The sequence below is a fragment of the Gopherus evgoodei genome, chromosome 4 (assembly GCF_007399415.2).
Source record: "Gopherus evgoodei ecotype Sinaloan lineage chromosome 4, rGopEvg1_v1.p, whole genome shotgun sequence".
Lineage (NCBI taxonomy): Eukaryota > Metazoa > Chordata > Testudines > Testudinidae > Gopherus > Gopherus evgoodei.
The window spans coordinates 152,601,537-152,620,964 of record NC_044325.1 but is presented as its reverse complement, the minus strand read 5'-3'; the positions used below and the strand labels follow the sequence as shown (position 1 = coordinate 152,620,964).

Sequence of the window (19,428 nt, the reverse complement as noted above, 5' to 3'; positions counted from 1 at the left end):
ACCTTTCCTCATAGGTCAGGTTTTCTGACTCTCTTCGCATTTTATTTACTTATTTATTTTGCTGTCCTCTGGCCCCTCTCCGATTTGTCTTAAGTTTGGTACCTAAAACTGGACACTTTAAGAATGTGACAGTGAATGAAAACAATGTAAAATATAACACTGTAGAAATGACAAAGTTACAAAAGAGTTGCTAATAAGGTAGCTCTTTAATCCACGTGAACCCAAAAAGATTTGTCTCTCTCTCAGTGCCAGTGTATCTCCCTTCCACACTAGCCAACCGCATGCTTTGAAAGCGAAAAGCTGGAAAGCTGTAGAGGCCCTCCATATCTCATCATCGCTTACTACTGAAAAAGGGTTAATAACTCAGGGCTCTTCCCCCCTGTGGGGTGGGGAGGAAGGGGAAGTTCCTTACTCCAGCATGTTCCTGTTGTAACAAGCAGACTCCGAGTGGTAGAGTTTGCTTTAAGTGAAAAGCTTCCTGCTGAGGACTCCTTCAACAGAATAATTTCTTCAGTGTGGCGGGTTGAAAATGGAGAAGAGCTATAAAGAACCCTCCTCGTTTGATGATCATTTTTTACTGAAAAAGCGGAAGTAGCTCAGGGCTTTGTTGTGAATGAAGTAGGAACTTTTTTTCCTCCAGCTGCAGACACAGAGCAGTAGAGTTTGCTTTAAGCTCACAGCTTCCTGTGAAAGCCTCTGAAAATATAATTTCTTTGGTGCTATTGGTTGAAAACCAACTGTATTTGAAAAGCAGTGAATTCCTTGTAGAAAAAGCAGCAAAGAATCCTGTGGCACCTTATAGACCAACAGACGTTTTTGAGCACGAGCTTTCGTGGATGAATACCCACTTCGTCTGATCCTTGTAGAAAAGGTGTTTCCTGAGTTACGGAAGATTTTTACCCTACTAGAATCTCTCTGTTTCACAGTGTCTAGAAACCACCAAGAAAAAACTTCATCAACCCAGAGACTCAGCAATAGAAGAACTGTCGGAGTTCATAGCTGGAGAAAGAAAACTGTATGTACTAATTTCCTTTTAGTGATGATTCTGCCTAGTGATATTTACATCCAAACTTGCATTTCACACTGCTGTGCCTAGCAGAATGGGATCATGGTCCAGGAGTACACCTCCGAAGCACTGTGGTAATAAAAACTACATTACATGTACACCTGTTATAATAACTGGGGCCAGATAGGTCTACCCCAATTGTGAAAAAATGGCTAAAATTTTATAAAATGTTCAAGTCACCTATAAAAATTACTAATGAGAAAAGGTACAAAAGGGAGGCAGACAGATTGGGTTACTCAGAACAAACAGGCCTGCTGATCTAACTGTAGGATTGTGTTAAACTCATGTCTGGTAAATGAGAGGAGTGTGGGATCATAAATCAGTGGGGGAAGCTTTTCCACCCAGCCACGGTTTGAAATTTCTTTTAGCTACAAATGAAGTGAGTTGTAAGTTCTTAGCTTTATTAACCTGGGAAGGGTTTATCTGTGATTTTGATAGCATCTAATCAAATGAGATTTGTAAATCCTGTAACTCTAGGATTCTGTTACGATTGTGTTTGATAAACTGGAAGAGTGTGGGATCAGAAATCAATGGACACAAATTGGTTAAGATTAATGTACATATTCAGTAGCTGGAAACGCTGGCAAACTAGCAATTGTTATCCAAGTGTGTTTGAATTTGTTTGGGTTCGGCATGCAAAGCCATCTGCTAATGTTCTTATTTGAAAAATCAGAGGGTTTTATAATATGGAGGAGGTGTGGGATGGGATTGGGAGAGTTTTTCGATCTTTACCCACTCTGGCCATTCAGTCAAAATGTGATAAGAGCTAGTGTGTTTCTAAACTTTTTCAGACAGAGAACAGCAGCACTGTTAAGATTGTTTTAGGTGTAAATAAAGTGAGTTGTAAGTTTTTATCTTAACATGAGACCAGTTCATATGTCATCTAACCAAACAAGATCTGAAAATCCCAATTTTGGGATGAGGAATTTGTAAACCTTGCAGTACAACCAAGTGCCGTTTCCATTTTTCTGTTTCTCCAAGAGCCAGGTTACAAGTAAGAGTCAGCATGCGAGACAGAACTGCATTTTCTATCTTTGCTGTTCTTTCCTCTTCCTTTTCCTGTGCGTTTGTCTCGTTCTGTCTTCAAGGAAACAAGATCAAACTTGAACAATAGAAACAACAGATCCAGCCCATTTCCTCTAACTTCTTCTCCTTTCCCCCTCAAAAAAGAATGTTGTTACCCTCCATAACACCACCCAAAGACTTCTGAACAATTTCCTCCTCCCTCGTTTACTAAAAACTTCCTACAGCTAGAGGAAAATAGAATAAGGGGTACAGCTGAAATGAAAGCCTTGCTTTATACTTCATATTTCAAAGGGCTTAACTGGGTTTTTTTTTGTTTGTTTTTCTGCACGTTTCGTAAAAGGTTTAAAAAGTTTGAATGCTGGCTGTTGCCATGGCACTTAGCAGGCTGAAGGTTACTGGCCTAGTGGATAAATATTGACATATCTCAATTTTAGCTGGGCTTCTGACAATCCCAGATAACATTATCATGAGGAAACTATGAAAATGTGGTTTGGAGGAAATTACTATAAGGTGGATGAAAAAATTATTCAAAGAGTAAAAATTACTCAGAGTAAATGTCAATTGTTTGCTATCAAACTGGGAGGGTGAATCTAGTGGGGTCAGTGGGGTCCACAGGGGTCAGTCCTGGGTCCAATACTGTTAAGAAAAGATTTCTAGCTAGAAGGGGAATTTACGTGGGGAATAATCTTCCATGGGAAGTTGTAGAACCCCATCGTCGCTGGCTTATAAGAACAGGTTGGACAAACGCTTGTCACGGATGTTCTAGGAGGTTTATTTGGTCCTTCCTCAGCGCAAGGGACTGGACTGGATGACCCTTTGAGGCCCCTTCCAGCCCTACATTTCTATAATTCTATGAAATGCAAGTGAGAAATTAAAAGATCCTGTGTTATACTTAAGTAGTTTTATCTTTGGCAATTCCAATTGTGAATGCAAACTCAGTCTAACCTCCATACAATTGGAGTATTAATTACATTCAACAAGGAATTGGGGGGTTATTTATTGGAACTATCCCTTTATGTTTTGCTTCTATAAAGTTTAGTTTAAGGTAAACAGCTTCCAGGCAAAAGAAACAGTGAAAAAGCAAGAGCACTAGCTACACTTCTGGATGTGCAGCCAAAAGTTGGTTGTACTCTAAAAGAAGACCTAAGGCCTGGTCTCCACTTAAAGCTTATGCCGGCATTGGTATGTCAGTTGGGGCTGAAAAACCACACACTCTCAGTAACATGGCTATGCTGACAAAACCCCCAGTGCGAACACAGCTGTGCTGAAAGAAAAACGCTGCTGGCGGCATAGCTAATGCTGTTCGGGGAGGTGTTCACTTGCCATCAGAAACACTTCTGTCAGTGTACATTGCATCTGCACTAGGGGGCTATGCTGGGCTCCAGGATAGTCTGTGGAGTGTAGACATAGCGTTACTTTCCTGACAGTCCCTAGGAGGCTATGGAAGTGAGAGTGACAGACAGCATTGCTTTTAAACTCCTTAGTGTAATCTAAATTTCCCTCTAACTGAAATGGGAAATTAAAGATTGTTGCCCACTGGCCAATGTCTTCAGACAAAAGCACCAAGGGAATTTGTAAAGATTTATTCCATACCTTGGTTATACTAGGATGGTTTGGAAATTACTACCCGTTAAGTAAGAGATGGCTTAGCAAACAGGCACCCTTGTCCAGATGATCAATGTAAAATAAAGTGTCCCCTCGGTTTTGAGGGTCAAAACATTTTTGATCTGAATGTGACAAATACATCTTGAACCATGAAGCGGGACACAGGTAAATCATATAAGCTAATCAAATAAGATTTGAAAATCCCAATTTTGGGATGAGGAACTTGCAAACCTTACAATACAACCAAGTACACCCCGCCTCTGCCCCATTTCTACAACGGTGGGGTTGCAAGTCAGCATGCGAGACAAAACAGCATTTTCTGTCTTTACTGTTCTTTCCTCTCCCTTTTTCTGTGCATTTATCTCGTTTTGTCTTCACAGAAATGAGATCAGAACTTTAACAACAGAAGCACCAGCTCCAGCCCATTTCAACTAACTTCTTCTCCTTTCTCCCCAAAAAGAAATGTTGTTACCCTCCATAAGCACATCAAAAAAACTGCTTGTCAGGGTTCCCTCCTCCCCCCTCTTGAATACTCTCTACAGCTAAAGGAAAATGGAATAAGGCATATCGTTGAAATGAAAGCTTGATGTAATACTTTACATTTCAAATTCCGTAAGGGTCTTGAAAAAGGAACAGTTAAATCTGGATCTGATACAAGTTCAAACAAAAAGGTTGCCATTAAATAAAATTCTGTGAATTCCTACTGATGAGAAAATTGTAAAACCTTTGAGTGATTCCCCAGAAGTGTAGAGGGATTATGTTACAAGGGAAGCTCTTTGGGGTACAGACTGTCTTTTGGTTCTGTCCTTTTTCAGTGCCTGATACAATGGGATCTTGCCCCATGATTAAGAGTCCTGAGCTCTAAGATAACACAAATACAGGGCTGGCTCCAGGCCCCAGTGCGCCAAGCGCATGCTTCAGGCGGCATGCCGTGGGGGGCGCTCTGCCGGTTGCCGGGAGGGCGGCAGGCGGCTCCGGTGGACCTCCTGCAGGCGTCCCTGCGGACCCTCCACAGGGATGCCTGCGGGAGGTCCACCGGAGCCATGGGACCGGTGAGTGGCAGAGCGCCCCCTCGCGGTGTGCCGCCGTGCTTGGAGCAGTGAAATGGCTAGAACAGGCCCTGCACAAATAAATAATAATAATGTTCATTAAAAAGAATAAAAAGAGCCAACTACCTGCAGTAGTGCAATTGTGATCTGATATTTCTAGGTGCCATGACCAGTCAAATAAAAGGCAGAATTGAGGTAACATCACCTGAGATCAGAAAAGGTTTACTAGGAAGAAGAAATCTTCCCAGGAAGGAAGAAGGTTTGGTTTGGGCAGAAGGCTACAAGAAGAAATACAAAATTGAGGGATCTCTTCTAGTCATCAATGTGCAGAACGCAACTGATATTGGTGAAAACTGGAAGATAGAAATGTAGGGGGACACAGAGCCCCTTTTATATGCTTGGCAGGCCCATCGGCTTTCAATAACTCTGTTTAGTAGAGAATCTGAGAGCCACTTGTCACTGCCCCATAGATGCTACCTTTGTCCCTCACACAGAGCTAACAACATATATGTTTCCCAGATCTCACTTTGTGTGATCGGAAGAGAAGGGATTTCTGAGATGATGGAGCCCCTGTCCAGCTCAAGGTCACAGAGGTTCCATCACCCAGGACCACAACTGAGCTGTGACCTCAGAGAGAAGCTGCAGTATTCACGGCAACTAGGTAATAAGTTGTGTGTGGAGATGCATGTGATGTTGGGGAGCATGGATAGTACAGCAGGGAGGGGAGTCCCAAAGGCAGCCTGTATGAAATCATTGGAACAGCATTTGGCTGGGTGGGGGGAGGCTGGGTGAGGTCCAGGAGCATATGTGTCTGTGTGGGTCCCTCTAACGGTATCTTTATCATTCTTTAGATCTTCCTGCACCTTATTTGTTTGTTCCTTATGATAAGGAGAATGAAGGAGACCACGATATAGTGGCCTTGCTCTGTAGGTTTGGCTTTATGGTGAGTTGTGCTCGTTTCAGTGGCCTGAGTTGGGGCTGAATTCTGGAGGGATGGGGAGATTTGTGGGCGGGCTGAGTCTGGCATCTCTTGCTGTGTGGAGGAGGTGGGAAAAGGGGGTTCCTCCCCCGCCATAACGCTGCATTGACAGTGATGGCTTTGCCCTTTGCTGCTCAGCTTGTGTCTGAATGGTGAGATTGTGGCCAGAGCTGGCAGGTGCTGAGTGGGGGACTCATGTCATTTCAGATGCCAGTGGCGTTTGAGGAGGTGGCCGTGTACTTCTCTGAAGACGAATGGGCTCTTTTGGATGAAAAGCAGAAGGAACTCTACAGAGATGTCATGCAGGAGAATTACGAGACTCTCCTCTCGTTGGGTGAGCAGTTGCTCTAGTCCCCATAGTGTAGACTTGGCCTAAATCTCCTATAAGGAACACAGCTCATTTCCCACCAGACAGTCTGCCGAAAGGGGATACTGAAGCCTATATGGATTGTGTCTTTCCCCTTCATTCCAAGATTTTCTTTGCTGTTCTTTGTTGTTAAATGATCGAGAAATACTTGACCCGTTGTGATGCATGTACCTCTTTCCAATGAGCAGGATTTCTGATCGCTAAACCAGATGTGCTGTCCCAAATGGAGCGAGAGGAAGAGCCGTGGTTCCCAGATCTCCAGCGCTCTGAGGAAAGGAAGAATGCAAGAGCCACTAGCACTGGTGAGGAATGAGGGACACCAATCAGGAAACCATCTGGGCCTGAGGGAAAAGCTGGGATATCAGCAAACCCACTAAGGCCTACTCCTATTCTGTTTCATCTCATCTCACTCTGTATTATGTCGTATCCTCAGGGCAGGAGTCACTCCTGGCATCCACTTGTCCTGCCTGACCCTGAAGCCTTTTCCTCCCCCAGACTTTTTCTTAAGGTTCAGATGGGACTTTGAGTCAGAACTGGCCCCTCCTCATTCCTCTCGGGGAATATTAGGGAAATTTGCTTTCTGTCCATCAAGTTTTCTTATCAGAGACAAATCCCTTTGCTGCCCCCTCTGCACCCAGCACGGGCAATGAATCACACCTGGATTCTCTCTTTCTCCCACCAGGTGCTGGGACGGTGAGTGAGAAGGAGGGAAAAGCCCAGAAAGTATCTACAGAAGCAGAACCACAGAGGATGTACTCAGGGAGACACTGTTGCCTTGAGAGGGGAGATGCCAGTGAGCATCAGGGCAGGACAGAGAGGCTCTGGGAAGACCCTCCAAGCAGGAGTAAATCCCCTCCTAGCAAAAGAAGTTTAGAGAAATCCGAAGAGACCAGCACCCACCAGACAGCCTGCACGGGGGAGAGCCCAAACACAGGTACTGAACCTGGCGAAAGTTTCAATAAATGCTCGCTCCTCGTTCAGCATTGTCAGCAAACTTGTGCAGGAAAGGCTGCCTACAAGTGTAATGAATGTGGCCAAAGCTTTTCTCAACAACAGTGCTTTCAGATACATCTGAGAAGTCACACAGGGGAGAGACCCTATAAATGTAATGAATGCGGGAAAAGCTTCAGACACAAGACAAGCCTTGTTCTTCATCGTTACGTAGTCCACAAGTCAGAGGGACCCCATAAGTGTCCAGTGTGCGGCCAGCAATTTATCCTGAGAAAGAGACTTATTGAGCATCAGAGAATCCACAACAAAGAGATGCACAGGGGGTTTAACAGGGGGATTGTGAGTGAGAACAAGGATGAGCATCCTCAACAGAAAAAGCCAGTGGGAGCGGAGCCTCATGAGGCATCTCAGAGGTGCGAACGGGCAGATGCTGCTAAGAGTAGAAGAAGGAGAGGACAGCAGCCAGCTTACCCTGCAGGGGGAAAAGACAGTGAATCTGTTGTATGCGAAGGAAGTTCTAAGAAATTGAACCGCACCATCGCCTACCAGGAAACCAAGGTGGGAGCACAACTGAACACACAAAGTAAAAGTAAGAGAAGCTTTAGCAGCAGCTCAGCCCTTGATCTGCATGAGAAAACCCACCGGGATGAGAAACGTTACAGCTGTGCTGAGTGTGGGAAAAGCTACCGCCAGAACTCACACCTCCGAAGGCATCAAAAAAGCCACACGGGAGAGAAACCTTATGTATGTGCTGACTGTGGGAGTAGCTTTGGACGGAAGTCGACACTCAGTAAACACCTACGGACGCATAAAGAGGAGAAACCCTATAGCTGCACTGACTGTGGGAGAAGCTTCAGAGAGAGCTCGTACCTTGCTCTGCATAAGAGAATCCACACAGGAGAGAAACCCTATCAGTGTCCTGACTGTGGCAAAAGCTTCAGGCGGAAAGGGGACCTTTCCAGTCACTGTAAAACCCACACGGGGGAAAAACCTCATAAATGCACTGAATGCGGGCAAGGCTTCAGGCGGAAATCTACTCTGACTAAGCACCTGAGGACCGATACTGGGGAGAGGCCCTATAAATGTCCTCACTGTGAAAAAAGTTTTCGTCAGAAGTTCTCCCTTTCCCAGCATCGGTTAACGCACCGGGAAGGGTGGCCTCACACATGTATGGAATGCGGGAAAGGCTTCAATCACAAACCAAACCTTGTTCAACACTTGGCCAAACTGCACTTGAGAAAGCAACTCCATACAACAAATGTAGCTTCAGATTAAACAGATCTATAATTGCAGTGGTAGAAAACAGTGGAGTGGTGGGTTGTTTTTTTTTTATTATTATTCTGGTGAGACAATCTCCATCCGTACATATTCTAAAGTACAAGGCTTAAGGAGGGTGGGTGAGTAGTATCGCCCTGTTTATGATGATTGGAGTGGGACAAAGCTGATGAAGAGAGGAACTGGTCTTTCGATGGGTTTTGGGGGTGGTTAGTGGGAATTTCAAGGCAGTGGAGTTGAACTTTGGCAGTTGAGCAGTGGCATGCCATCTATGGATGCAATGCATAGATTGCATTCCCATGTGAGTCCTGACTGGCTGTGCCAGTGGGACAATTCCACCTGGCCCCTGAACACACAGGGAGGATGCTATTTTGTAGCACAAAATGACATCCTCCGCACATTGTGAAGACACGGGTATTTTAACATGGCACTCTACAAATGGATTAAAACCTGGCGAACTGAGATGTCTCAATATGTAACTAAACAGGGAATCCTCTTGAGCAGGTATATTTCTAGTGTGGTCCTGCAGAGATCCATTCTTGATCCTCTGCTATGTAACATTTTTATCAATGACCTGGAAAAAAACATAAAATGACGACTGATAAAGTCTGCAGATGACACTCTAATCCAGGGGCTTGGTAAATAATGAAGAGACCAAGTCACTGATTCACAGTGAACTGGATCACTCTGCACTCCTCTATGGAAGAGCTACCCAAAATGTTTCCCATTTTACTCCTACAAACCACAGTTGGGCAGATTGCAGGGTATGAAGTGGAAAACAGAAAATGCTCCAATTAACTTACAGTCGGTTAAGCCTTAGTGTGATTTGTTAGCTTATGAGCCAAAGTCCCCTAACATTTTGCATAGCTGCAAAGCCTATAAAGGATATTTGTGACCGATTGCTATGCTTGCTGGTGAAATAAGGACTGGAGATGTACTGAGACTGATCTGTTTGCAGATGATTTAGCCATTAATTCCAAGTCCTAGATGTTTTGCTGAGTAAGGGATATGGAGTGGTACTAACAGAACAAGGAAGTAACTAGGTTGTAAACAACTGGGGTATGTGTGTCAGGATAAGCAAAGTGGAACAGGCGCAGGTGTTGACACTTAAAGATAGGTCAGGAAAGATTTTACAGCTTGCCTGGAGGCAAGATTCCCATGATAGCTTTTGCTTAATTGCAAAGCATCTAGCAAGGAATGGAGTTTTACAATGCAGTAACCCATATTTTATGTTATACAATATATTTTTGCACTGTACTAAGTGCAACATATTCACAAGATATGTAATGCATAAAAATGGCCAAAAAAGGCCATAAACAATGAATAACCAGTGAGTTTTGAAACAGTTGGAAAATTACAAGAAAAAGGGAACTAAGGTAAGAGTCTAAGGGCATGTATACACTTACCGGGGATTGATGCTGCTGCAGTTGATGCACTGGGCATCGATTTAGCGGGTCTCCAGTAGACCCGCTAAATCGACCGCAGATCGCTGTCCCGTCAATTCTGGTACTCCACTGGAATGAGAAGTGTAAGGTAAGTTGACGGGACAGCATCTCTCGTCGATGCAGTGTGGGGTAGACACCGCAGTAAGTCGACCTCAGATACATCAGCTCCAGCTATGTTACAGGAGTTGTGTAATTTAGGTTGACTTACCCCCATAGTGTAGACAAGCCCTAAGATATGGAGAAGTATACACCAAAAGGAGGAAATTGATAAGGGTTGGAATGTTGAACTAAGAAGAGTTACCAGGGTATAACTACCACAAGAAATCATAAGAAACTAAGACCATTGCAGACAGGATCCAGACTGTCTGCAGCTACAGAGAAGGCCTTCCACAGATGTGGGTAATTGTAAGCCTCTCTGTATGTGCTGTCTTGACTGTTTAATAAATTTGTTCAAAGCTGACTTGCTAACCAAATCTAAATTTAAGAGAAGGCTATTCATTAAGCATATAATCACAATTAAAATTCCTATCCATTGTTAGCTATTCATTTATTATTGACTAATTATTGCGTGATTATCAACATAAGAAATATGTAAACTACGGTGACTGGAAGACTGTTCTCTACATTGGTAACATCTGACCTTTCTGTATTATGCTGTTTTATTGCTAATCAATAAAGTGATTGAGCTGAGGTAACTGAGGTCTCATTAACTGATGACAAACTTAACCAGCCACCAACTTAAACCACTTACAAGATCACATTTCTAGCTGTAATGGGAATGAGGCCTCATAGCAACTGGATTTCATAAGGATGGAGGACAGTGTTCCAGAAGTGTGAGGCATGAAGGGGAAGTGACTACAGATCAATGAAGAGATGCCTTTCTTTTCAGGGGGCTCTTCCTGGACCAGAGAGGGGCCCAGCCCCTAGGAGCATGTGCAGTGACAATGCCAGGTGAGTGTGCTGCTGGGAGAGACAGGGGCCCTCCTCTGGAGCTCACTGCTTTGGGGGGAGAGTGCTGGGGGGACTGTCATCTTCCCTGGCCCCAGCTCCAGGGCAGCCTGCCTGTACCTCAAACTCCTCATCCCCAGCCCCAGCCCTCACCCCCACCGCAACCCTCTGCCCCAGCCCTGAACTCCTCTCCTGCACCTAGAATTCCTCATCCCCAGCCCCACTCTGCAGCCCTCACCCTTGCACCCCAATCCTCTGCCTTAGCCCCTCCCACACCCCTAATCCCCAGCCTTCTTCCCCCCATGCCCCAACCCTCTGCCCTAGCCTCTCCCACACCCCAAATCCCTCATCCCCAGCCCTCCCCCCAACCCCCTGCCCCTGCCCCTGCCCCTGCCCCAGCCCTGAGCCCCTCCCACACCGCAAACCCCTCAGCCTCCGCCCCTTTATTTTGCAGGGCGGTGGGGGCGGGACTTGGACCCGTCCCCACAGTGAGACAAACCTGCGGCCCCTCAATAAGCCCCTCCCCCAATTCCCCCCCGGGGCCCGGGCCCGGTGCGGGGGGAAGTTCACACGGGCGGAACTTCCCGCTCTCAGCGGCTCGTTGGGAACCTCCCGGCGCCCGGGCGGGACTCCCGGGTCGGTGCTGGGACAAACCCGGGAGATCGCGTCCGTCCCCCGCGGGGCGGTGAGTCCGGGGCCTGGGGCAGAGCGCGGGGAGGGAACCTGCCCCTGCAGCGGCAGCAGAGCGAGTGGTGCCCGCGACAAGGGGTCAGAGCCTGAGCCCAGCTGGGTTCCCGGGGGGCTGTGTGTGTGTGTGTGCAGCTGAGCCTTGCAGGGTCCTCCCCACCCAGCCAGTTTCTGGGGTGCAAAGAGGGGAGCTCTGTGCAGCCAGAGCCCGGGCGGGGCCCCTGTAGCCCAGCCAGCAACTCTCCGGAGAAACAGCACTTTTAAAAAAGCCTTGGTAATCCCAAAAGGCCTTGTGCACACACACAAGGTGTCCTGCTTTAACAATACCGGTGTATTTAAAGCATACAGTGTCCCCACCCCCAATATACCAGACCAGCACGTGGATATAATTATTTTATTACAAAAGGACTTATATAGGAAAGGGAATAAGCTGCACTGATATACGGCCTCTCCGTCCTGGGATCACTGTATCCCTATGAGGAGATCATTATATTGGTAAGAAATCTCACCCCCAACCCAAATAGTTTGACAGATGCAATGGCTGATGTTCAGTGCAATCATTATAAACTGTAAAACCATCACAGCATGAAAAATGAAAAGCTCAGATTCTGGTCTCCTAAATCAAAGTTATGCTTTTTTAAAAAGCCCGTCTAACAGTACCCAGGAATAACATGAGAAAAGAACGGAAGACGTTGATCCATTTAGGCCATATGGAACATTAACCTCACACTGTTAATTTTTAATTCTGCTGCTGACCAGGGAAATAGGACAACTGCCCTAATAACTGAAACACTGCGATTGTCTCCACCACAGAGCATTGGCCAGTAGGAGGTTGGCTGGCATGGCTTCCCCACCTCCTCAAATGACCTTAGCTACACCAGTGTTTTTCAGATGGGGCCACCAGGGTCTTTTCTTAAGGCGGTCATTGGGGTAAGGGGAGTGAAGCACTGACTCCCCACCAAGCCCCCCCCAGGGATTGGACCCTGCCCCCTTCTGGTGCCAGAAATGCCAGAGGAACAGGCAGCTGGTGTGAGTTCCCTACCTTCCTAGGGATGGTGGGGCTTGAGCTTCGAACTTCAGCCCTGCAGTGACAGGTGGCTGACTCCAGACAGGGGTCTTTGGGCTCCAGCCATGTGGTGGCAGGTTCCATCAACTGGTCCTGGGCTCACCACTGCTCCGCATCATCCCTGGTCCCTACTGTCTCCTCTGGCCACGGGCTTGGGTCACATGGCAGAGGCTCCATCTCCCAGGCTCTGGGATGGGCTAAATTGCCTCAGTGGCCATGATATGTTGATAGGCAAGGTCTGTCAGCGATTAAAATGCCAGGGTACTTTACTACCTTTTGGGTGTAGCAAATGGCTCTAGGATGCAAAATTGGTTCCAAAGAACATTAGCTGGCTGCTTCTTTTTAAAGGGAGGCAATACACAGGGGTAAAAATGACACAAGGGCTAAAATTTCTGCTAGTCAGCAAGTTTAACCACTTGTGTATGACATTTTCACTGTTTATGTAAATGTGCAGCTTTAAAAAGTCAAGAGGGGTAGGGCAATGTGGGGGGGAGATTTTCTTCAATATTTGCCCAATCTAGACTTCAAGCAAAAAATGTGACGAGCTAGTCTGTTTCTAAAAATCTGAAGACTGAGACCAACACCAGTTTTAAGTTTGTTATAGGTACGAATCCAATGAGTTGTAAGTTCTTAACTTTGTTAGCATTGGAAAGGTTCAAATATGACTCTTGTAGCATCTGATCAAATAAGATTTGAAAATCCCAATTTTGGGAGGAGGAACTTGCAAACCTTACAATACAACCAAGTACTTTTTCTCCCCCTGTTTCTACAACAGTGGGGTTGCGAGTCAGCTTGCGAGACAGAACTGCATTTTCTGTCTTTGCTGTTCTTTCCTCTCCCTTTTTCTGCGCATGTGTCTCGTTTTGTCTTCACAGAAACGAGATCAGACTTTAACAACAGAAGCACCAGCTCCAGCCCATTTCAACTAACTTCTTCTCCTTACCCCCCAAAAAGGAATGTTGTTACCCTCCATAAGAACATCAAAAAGACTGTTTGTCAGGGTTCCCTCCTCCTCCCTCTTGAATACTCTCTACAGCTAAAGGAAAATGGAATAAGGCATATCGTTGAAATGAAAGCCTGATGCAATACTTTACATTTCAAATTCCTTAAGGGTCTTGAAAAAGGAACAGTTAAATCTGGATCTGGTACAAGTTCAAACAAAAAGGTTGCCATTAAATAAAATTCTGTGAATTCATACTGATGAGAAAATTGGATACCCCTTTGAGTGATGCCCCTGAAATGTAAAGGGATTATGTTACAAGGGAAGCTCTTTGGGGTACAGACTGTCTTTTTGTTCTGTCCTTTTTCAGTGCCTGATACAATGGGGTCTTGCCCCATGATTAAGAGTCCTGAGCTCTAATGTAACACAAATAAATAATAATAACGTTCAATAAAAAGAGCCAACTACCTGCAGTAGTGCAGTTGTGATCTGATATTCCTAGGTGCCATGACCAGTCAAATAAAAGGCAGAATTGAGGTAACATCACCTGAGTCCAGAAAAGATTCACTAGGAAGAAGAAATCTTCCCAGGAAGGAAGAAGGTTTGGTTTGGGCAGACGGCTACAAGAAGAAATATAAAATTGAGGGATCTCTTCTAGTCCTCAATGGGCAGAACCTAACTGATAGTGGTGAAAACTGGAAGATAGAAATGTGGGGGGACACAGAGCCCCTTTCATATGTTTGGCAGGCCCGTTGGCCTTCAATAACTCTGTTTAGTAGAGAATCTGAGAGCCACTTGTCACTGCCCCATAGATGCTACCTTTGTCCCTCACACAGAGCTAACAACATATATGTTTCCCAGGTTTCACTTTGTGTGATCGGAAAAGAAGGGATTTCTGAGATGATGGAGCCCCTGTCCAGCTCAAGGTCACAGAGGTTCCACCACCCAGGACCACAACTGAGCTGTGACCTCAGAGAGAAGCTGCAGTATTCATGGCAACTAGGTAATAAGTTGTGTGTGGAGATGCATGTGATGTTGGGGAGCATGGATAGTACAGCAGGGAGGGGAGTCCCCAAGGCAGCCTGTATGAAATAATTGGAACAGCATTTGGCTGTCTATTGGCACGTGGAGGCTGGGTGAATCCCTGTTCCTAGTAGAGTTGTGAGGTCCAGGAGCATGTGTGTGTGTGTGGATGCATCTAATGGTATCTCTATCATTCTTTAGATCTTCCTGCACCTTATTTTTTTGTTCCTTATGCTAAGGAGAATGAAGGAGACCAGGATATAGTGGCCTCGCTCTGTAGGTTTGGCTTTATGGTGAGTTGTGAAATGGTGCTTGCTTCAGTGGTCTGTGTTGGGGCTGAGTTCTGGAGGGATAGGGAGATTTGTGGGCAGGCTGAGTCTGGCATCTCTTGCTGTGTGGAGGAGGTTGGGAAAGGGGGTTCCTCCCCCACAAAATGCTGGATTGACAGTGATGGCTTTGTCCTTTGCTGCTCAGCTTGTATCTGAGTGGTGAAATTGTGGCCAGAGCAGGCACGTGCTGAGTGGGGGACTCATGTCATTACAGATGCCAGTGACGTTTGAGGAGGTGGCCGTGTACTTCTCTGAAGACGAATGGGCTCTTTTGGATGAAAAGCAGAAGGAACTCTACAGAGATGTCATGCAGGAGAATTATGAGACTCTCCTCTCGTTGGGTGAGCAGTTGCTCTAGTCCCCATAGTGCAGACATGGCCTAAATCTCCTATAAAGAACACAGCCCATTTCCCACCAGACAATCTGCTTGCAGAAAGGGGATACTGAAGCCTATATGGATTGTGTCTTTCCCCTTCATTCCAAGATTTTCTTTGCTGTTCTTTGTTGTTAAATGATCGAGAAATACTTGACCCGTTGTGATGCATGTACCTCTTTCCTATGAGCAGGATTTCCGATCGCTAAGCCAGATGTGCTGTCCCAGATGGAGCGAGGGGAAGAGCCGTGGTTTCCAGATCTCCAGCGCTCTGAGGAAAAGAAGAATGCAGGAGGCTCTAGCGCTGGTGAGGAATGAGGGACACCAATCAGGAAACCATCTGGGCCTGAGGGAAAAGCTGGGATATCAGCAAACCCACTAAGGGCTGCTCCTGTTCTGTCTTATCTCATCTCACTCTCTATTGTGTCCTGTCCTCAGGGCAGGAGTCACTCCTGGCACCCCCTTGTCCTGCCTGACCCTGAAGCCTTTTCCTTCCCCAGCCTTTTTCTTAAGGTTCAGATGGGACTTTGAGTCAGAACTGGCCTCTCCTCATTCCTCTAGGGGAATATTAGGGAAATTTGCTTCCTGTCCATCAGGTTTTCTGATCAGAGACAAATCCCTTTGCTGCCCCATCTGCACCCAGCACGGGCAATGAGTCACACCTGGATTCTCTCTTTCTCCCACCAGGTGCTAGGACGGTGTGTGAGAAGGAGGGAAAAGCCCAGAAAGTATCTACGGGAGCAGAATCACAAAGAGTGTTCTCAGGGAGACACTGTTGCCTTAAGTGGGGAGATGCCAGTGAGAATCGGTGCAGGACAGAGAGGCTCTGGGAAGACTCTCGAGGCAGGAGTAAATCCCCTCATAGCAAAAGAAGTTTAGAGAAATCCAAAGACACCAGCACTCCCCAGACAGCCTGCACGAGGGAGAGCCCAAACACAGGTACTGAACCTGGCGAAAGTTTCAATAAATGCTTGCTCCTCGTTCAGCATTGTCAGCAAACTTGTGCAGGAAAGGGTGCCTACAAGTGTAATGAATGTGGCCAAAGCTTTTCTCAACAACAGTGCCTTCAGATACATCTGAGAAGTCACACAGGGGAGAGACCCTATAAATGTAATGAATGCGGGAAAAGCTTCAGACACAAGACAAGCCTTGTTCTTCATCGTTATGCAGTCCAGATATTGGAGAGACCTCATAAGAGTCCAGACTGCGGCCAGCAATTTATCCTGAGAAAGAGACTTATTGAGCATCAGAGAATCCACAACAAAGAGATGCACAGAGGGATTGTGAGTGAGAACAAGGATGAGCATCCTCAACAGAAAAAACCAGTGGGTGCGAAGCCTCATGAGGCATCTCAGAGATGTGAACGGGCAGATGCTGGTAAGAGTCGAGGAAGGAGAGGACAGCAGCGAGCTTACCCTGCAGGGGGAAAAGACAGTGAATCTGATGTATGCGAAGGAAGTTCTAAGAAATTGAACCGCACCATCGCCTACCAGGGAACCAAGGTGGGAGCACAGCTGAACACACAAAGTAAAAGTAAGAGAAGCTTTAGCAGCAGCTCAGCCCTTGATCTGCATGAGAAAACCCACCGGGATGAGAAACGTTACAGCTGTGCTGAGTGTGGGAAAAGCTACCGCCAGAACTCACACCTCCGAAGGCATCAAAAAAGCCACACGGGAGAGAAACCTTATGTATGTGCTGACTGTGGGAGTAGCTTTGGACGGAAGTCGACACTCACTAAACACCTACGGACGCACAAAGAGGAGAAACCCTATAGCTGCACTGACTGTGGGAAGAGCTTCAGAGAGAGCTCGTACCTTGCTCTGCATAAGAGAATCCACACAGGAGAGAAACCCTATCAGTGTCCTGACTGTGACAAAAGCTTTAGACTGAAAGGAGACCTTTCCACTCACTGTAGAACCCACACGGGGGAAAAACCTCATAAATGCACTGAATGTGGGCAAGGCTTCAGGCAGAGATCAACTCTGACTAAGCACCTGAGGACCGATACTGGGGAGAGGCCCTATAAATGTCCTCACTGTGAAAAAAGCTTTCGTCAGAAGTTCTCTCTTTCCCAGCATCGGTTAATGCATCACGAAGCGAGACCTCACAGATGCACTGACTGTGGGAAAAGCTTCCATCAGAAGTTCACCCCTACCCAGCAACAGTCAGCGCACCAGGGAGAGAGACCTCACAAATGTTCTGAATGTGGGGAAAGCGTCAATCAAACACAAAAGCTTGTTATACCTTGGTAAACCTCCATGTGAAAAAGAAACCCAATTCAGCATGTGTAACTTCAGATTACATTAGCTCTAGCAGTGCAACGAGGACTCCACATGTGATATAAAACAGTGGTGTGGTGCTTTCTTTGCTTGGCGAGGGACACTTAAGTACAAGGTGAGAGAAGGATGGGCAGGAAGTATTGGCTTATTTATGATGGCAGATACAAGATTCAGGAGGGGAAAGGAGCTGGTGAAGGTAGGAACAGATCCTTTGGCAGGGGTGGGGGGATTTGTGGGAATTGCAAATTAATGGAGTTGAATTTTGTGGGAGACTGATCATAAGGGCACAGTGGCAGGAGCCTAGAGCAGAGAGTGCCTGGTAATGGAGATATGGGTCATTTAATAACTGGGATGTTGCAGGAAGAGGAATACTTGCAGTAAGTCTCAGAGCCCAGGTCAGCGGACTTGGGCTCGCTCTACAGTGTTAACAATGGCTGTGAGATGTTCCAGCACGGGCTGGAGCTTGGGCTCAGTAAGTCTCAGCGCCCGAGTGGACACACTTGGGCTTGCGGAGCTCACACTGTGGTGCTAAAAATAGCTGTGAGACCTGGCTAATCAGCCTAGAGTCCCAGCCCGAGCTGCAGTGTCTACACAGCTCTTTTTAGCACAGTAATTCAAGGTCAAGTCTGTTGACCCACACTCTGAGACTTGCTGCTGCGGGCTGCCCCTCGCTGTGTAGAGTAGACATACCCTTGCTGGCTAGTAGCACTATTGACTAAAAATAAACTCACTTTCATAAAATATATTGTTTCCAGGAGGAGTCCAGGGGGAGCCAACAGGGGAGGTAGGCTGCCTGAGCGCCAAACTCCTTGCGCCTCGCTAAACCCCGCAGAATCTGTTCAAAATAACAGCAATCCTACTACGAATGTAGTTAATTTAGATTGATATCAATGCACCATCTGCTAAGGGATCCTTGGATAAGAGTTTGGACCTTTCCTCTTCTCCAGTAATGAAGCAGGCCTGCAAAAAGCAAACGCTATTAGAGAGCTCATGTCATATGAAGATGTACGAAGAAGCTCCAGATAGAATCCTGAACAGATCTTGGAAGAATTAACTCTCTGAAGAACAATGTCAGCAGATATTGCTGATGTGAAAAAGACCACTGCAGCTTCTCAAACAAGCCTACGAAGGAGAGTGGGGCAAGTTGAGGCCCATGTGTCTGCATTGGAGGACTCTGTAACAGCCAGTAACGCCTCCTCAAATCAGCAGATGCAGAGAATTAGAGTCCTACAGGAGAAAGTGGACTAGCAGCAGGGCAGAACAAGATATAATTTTGGTTTCCTTTCTGGAGAGCTTTGAGTCTATTGAATTCCTAAATAAGGCTGCCTGAATTCTTAAAACTCCCTTCGGGAACTGATTTTGAAATTGAGAGGGAGCACCGTTTCTTAGCCCCGAAGCCCACAGCAGATGTGAGACCACAACCTTTCCTCATATTTTAATAATGAAGTTTTTAAAATGTGGCACCAGACAGTTCAATAAGGCCATGGAAATGAACATACAAGGCTGATGCTGTACTACATTTCATTTCCGGCCACATTTCAGATTAAGGTTGAAGGATAATGCCATAGTTTTGCCACAGCAACAGAAGCTAAGATATGTATGGACTTTCTTCTGGTCAGCAACCTGGAGACCGATCCTTTCTTTTACACTTCAAGGCATAGACTGGTCCTTATTCTGCTCCACCCCCAATGTCTGTACTTAAGATAGAAGGAAGATGTTCTTTGCTTGGTCTGTTTTACTGGAAACAATTTTTGAGGCTGCTTTTTCCTTAAGACTTCTGCCTCCTCCACTGAGTATATAAGAAGTCAAGGTCTATAAAACTGCACCTGGAATTACCAATACCAGTGGTATGTGATTACCCAGATCCACAGTGAAACCAACACCTCTATCCGCTAGGAAGGACTATGAAGACAAAACATTTACTTGATGCATAATAATTTATACCTCCCTTGGACTGGGACTGAATCTTATGACAGTGAGCATCTGTGTGATGTAGACAGTCTATGCTGGTTGCTTTTGC

The 19,428-nt window shown here is 46.1% G+C and overlaps 2 protein-coding genes across 3 annotated transcripts in view; both read left to right on the top strand.

Moving 5' to 3' along the window:
• LOC115651399 (zinc finger protein 501-like) overlaps positions 1-19,428 on the top strand; it is an 86,453-nt gene that overhangs the window by 53,026 nt on the left and 13,999 nt on the right. Inside the window, exon 6 of the mRNA XM_030562353.1 lies at positions 15,817-17,272. Within this exon, the coding sequence (XP_030418213.1) occupies positions 15,817-17,272 (1,456 nt within the window). The remainder of the gene's footprint in view (positions 1-15,816; positions 17,273-19,428) is intronic.
• On the top strand, positions 251-10,458 carry LOC115651408 (zinc finger protein 436-like). 2 transcript variants are annotated; one of them, XM_030562384.1, is made up of 6 exons: positions 252-1,015; positions 5,266-5,407; positions 5,598-5,689; positions 5,933-6,059; positions 6,281-6,394; positions 6,775-10,458. In XM_030562384.1, the coding sequence occupies exons 2-6, from the start codon at positions 5,305-5,307 to the stop codon at positions 8,316-8,318; spliced, it is 1,980 nt and encodes a 659-aa protein (XP_030418244.1). In that variant the 5' UTR covers positions 252-1,015; positions 5,266-5,304; the 3' UTR covers positions 8,319-10,458. The 2 variants fall into 2 exon arrangements, with proteins under 2 accessions (XP_030418246.1, XP_030418244.1); XM_030562386.1 differs by lacking the exon at positions 6,281-6,394 and having other exon boundaries at positions 251-1,015.

Excerpts from the sequence above, each read along its gene's own strand:
- LOC115651408 (XM_030562384.1), top strand. The coding sequence starts at position 5,305 with ATGATGGAGCCCCTGTCCAGCTCAAGGTCACAGAGGTTCCATCACCCA. Across the intron at positions 5,690-5,932 it reads TCTGTAGGTTTGGCTTTATG|ATGCCAGTGGCGTTTGAGGA; the intron begins GTGAGTTGTGCT and ends ATGTCATTTCAG. Across the intron at positions 6,395-6,774 it reads TGCAAGAGCCACTAGCACTG|GTGCTGGGACGGTGAGTGAG; the intron begins GTGAGGAATGAG and ends TTCTCCCACCAG.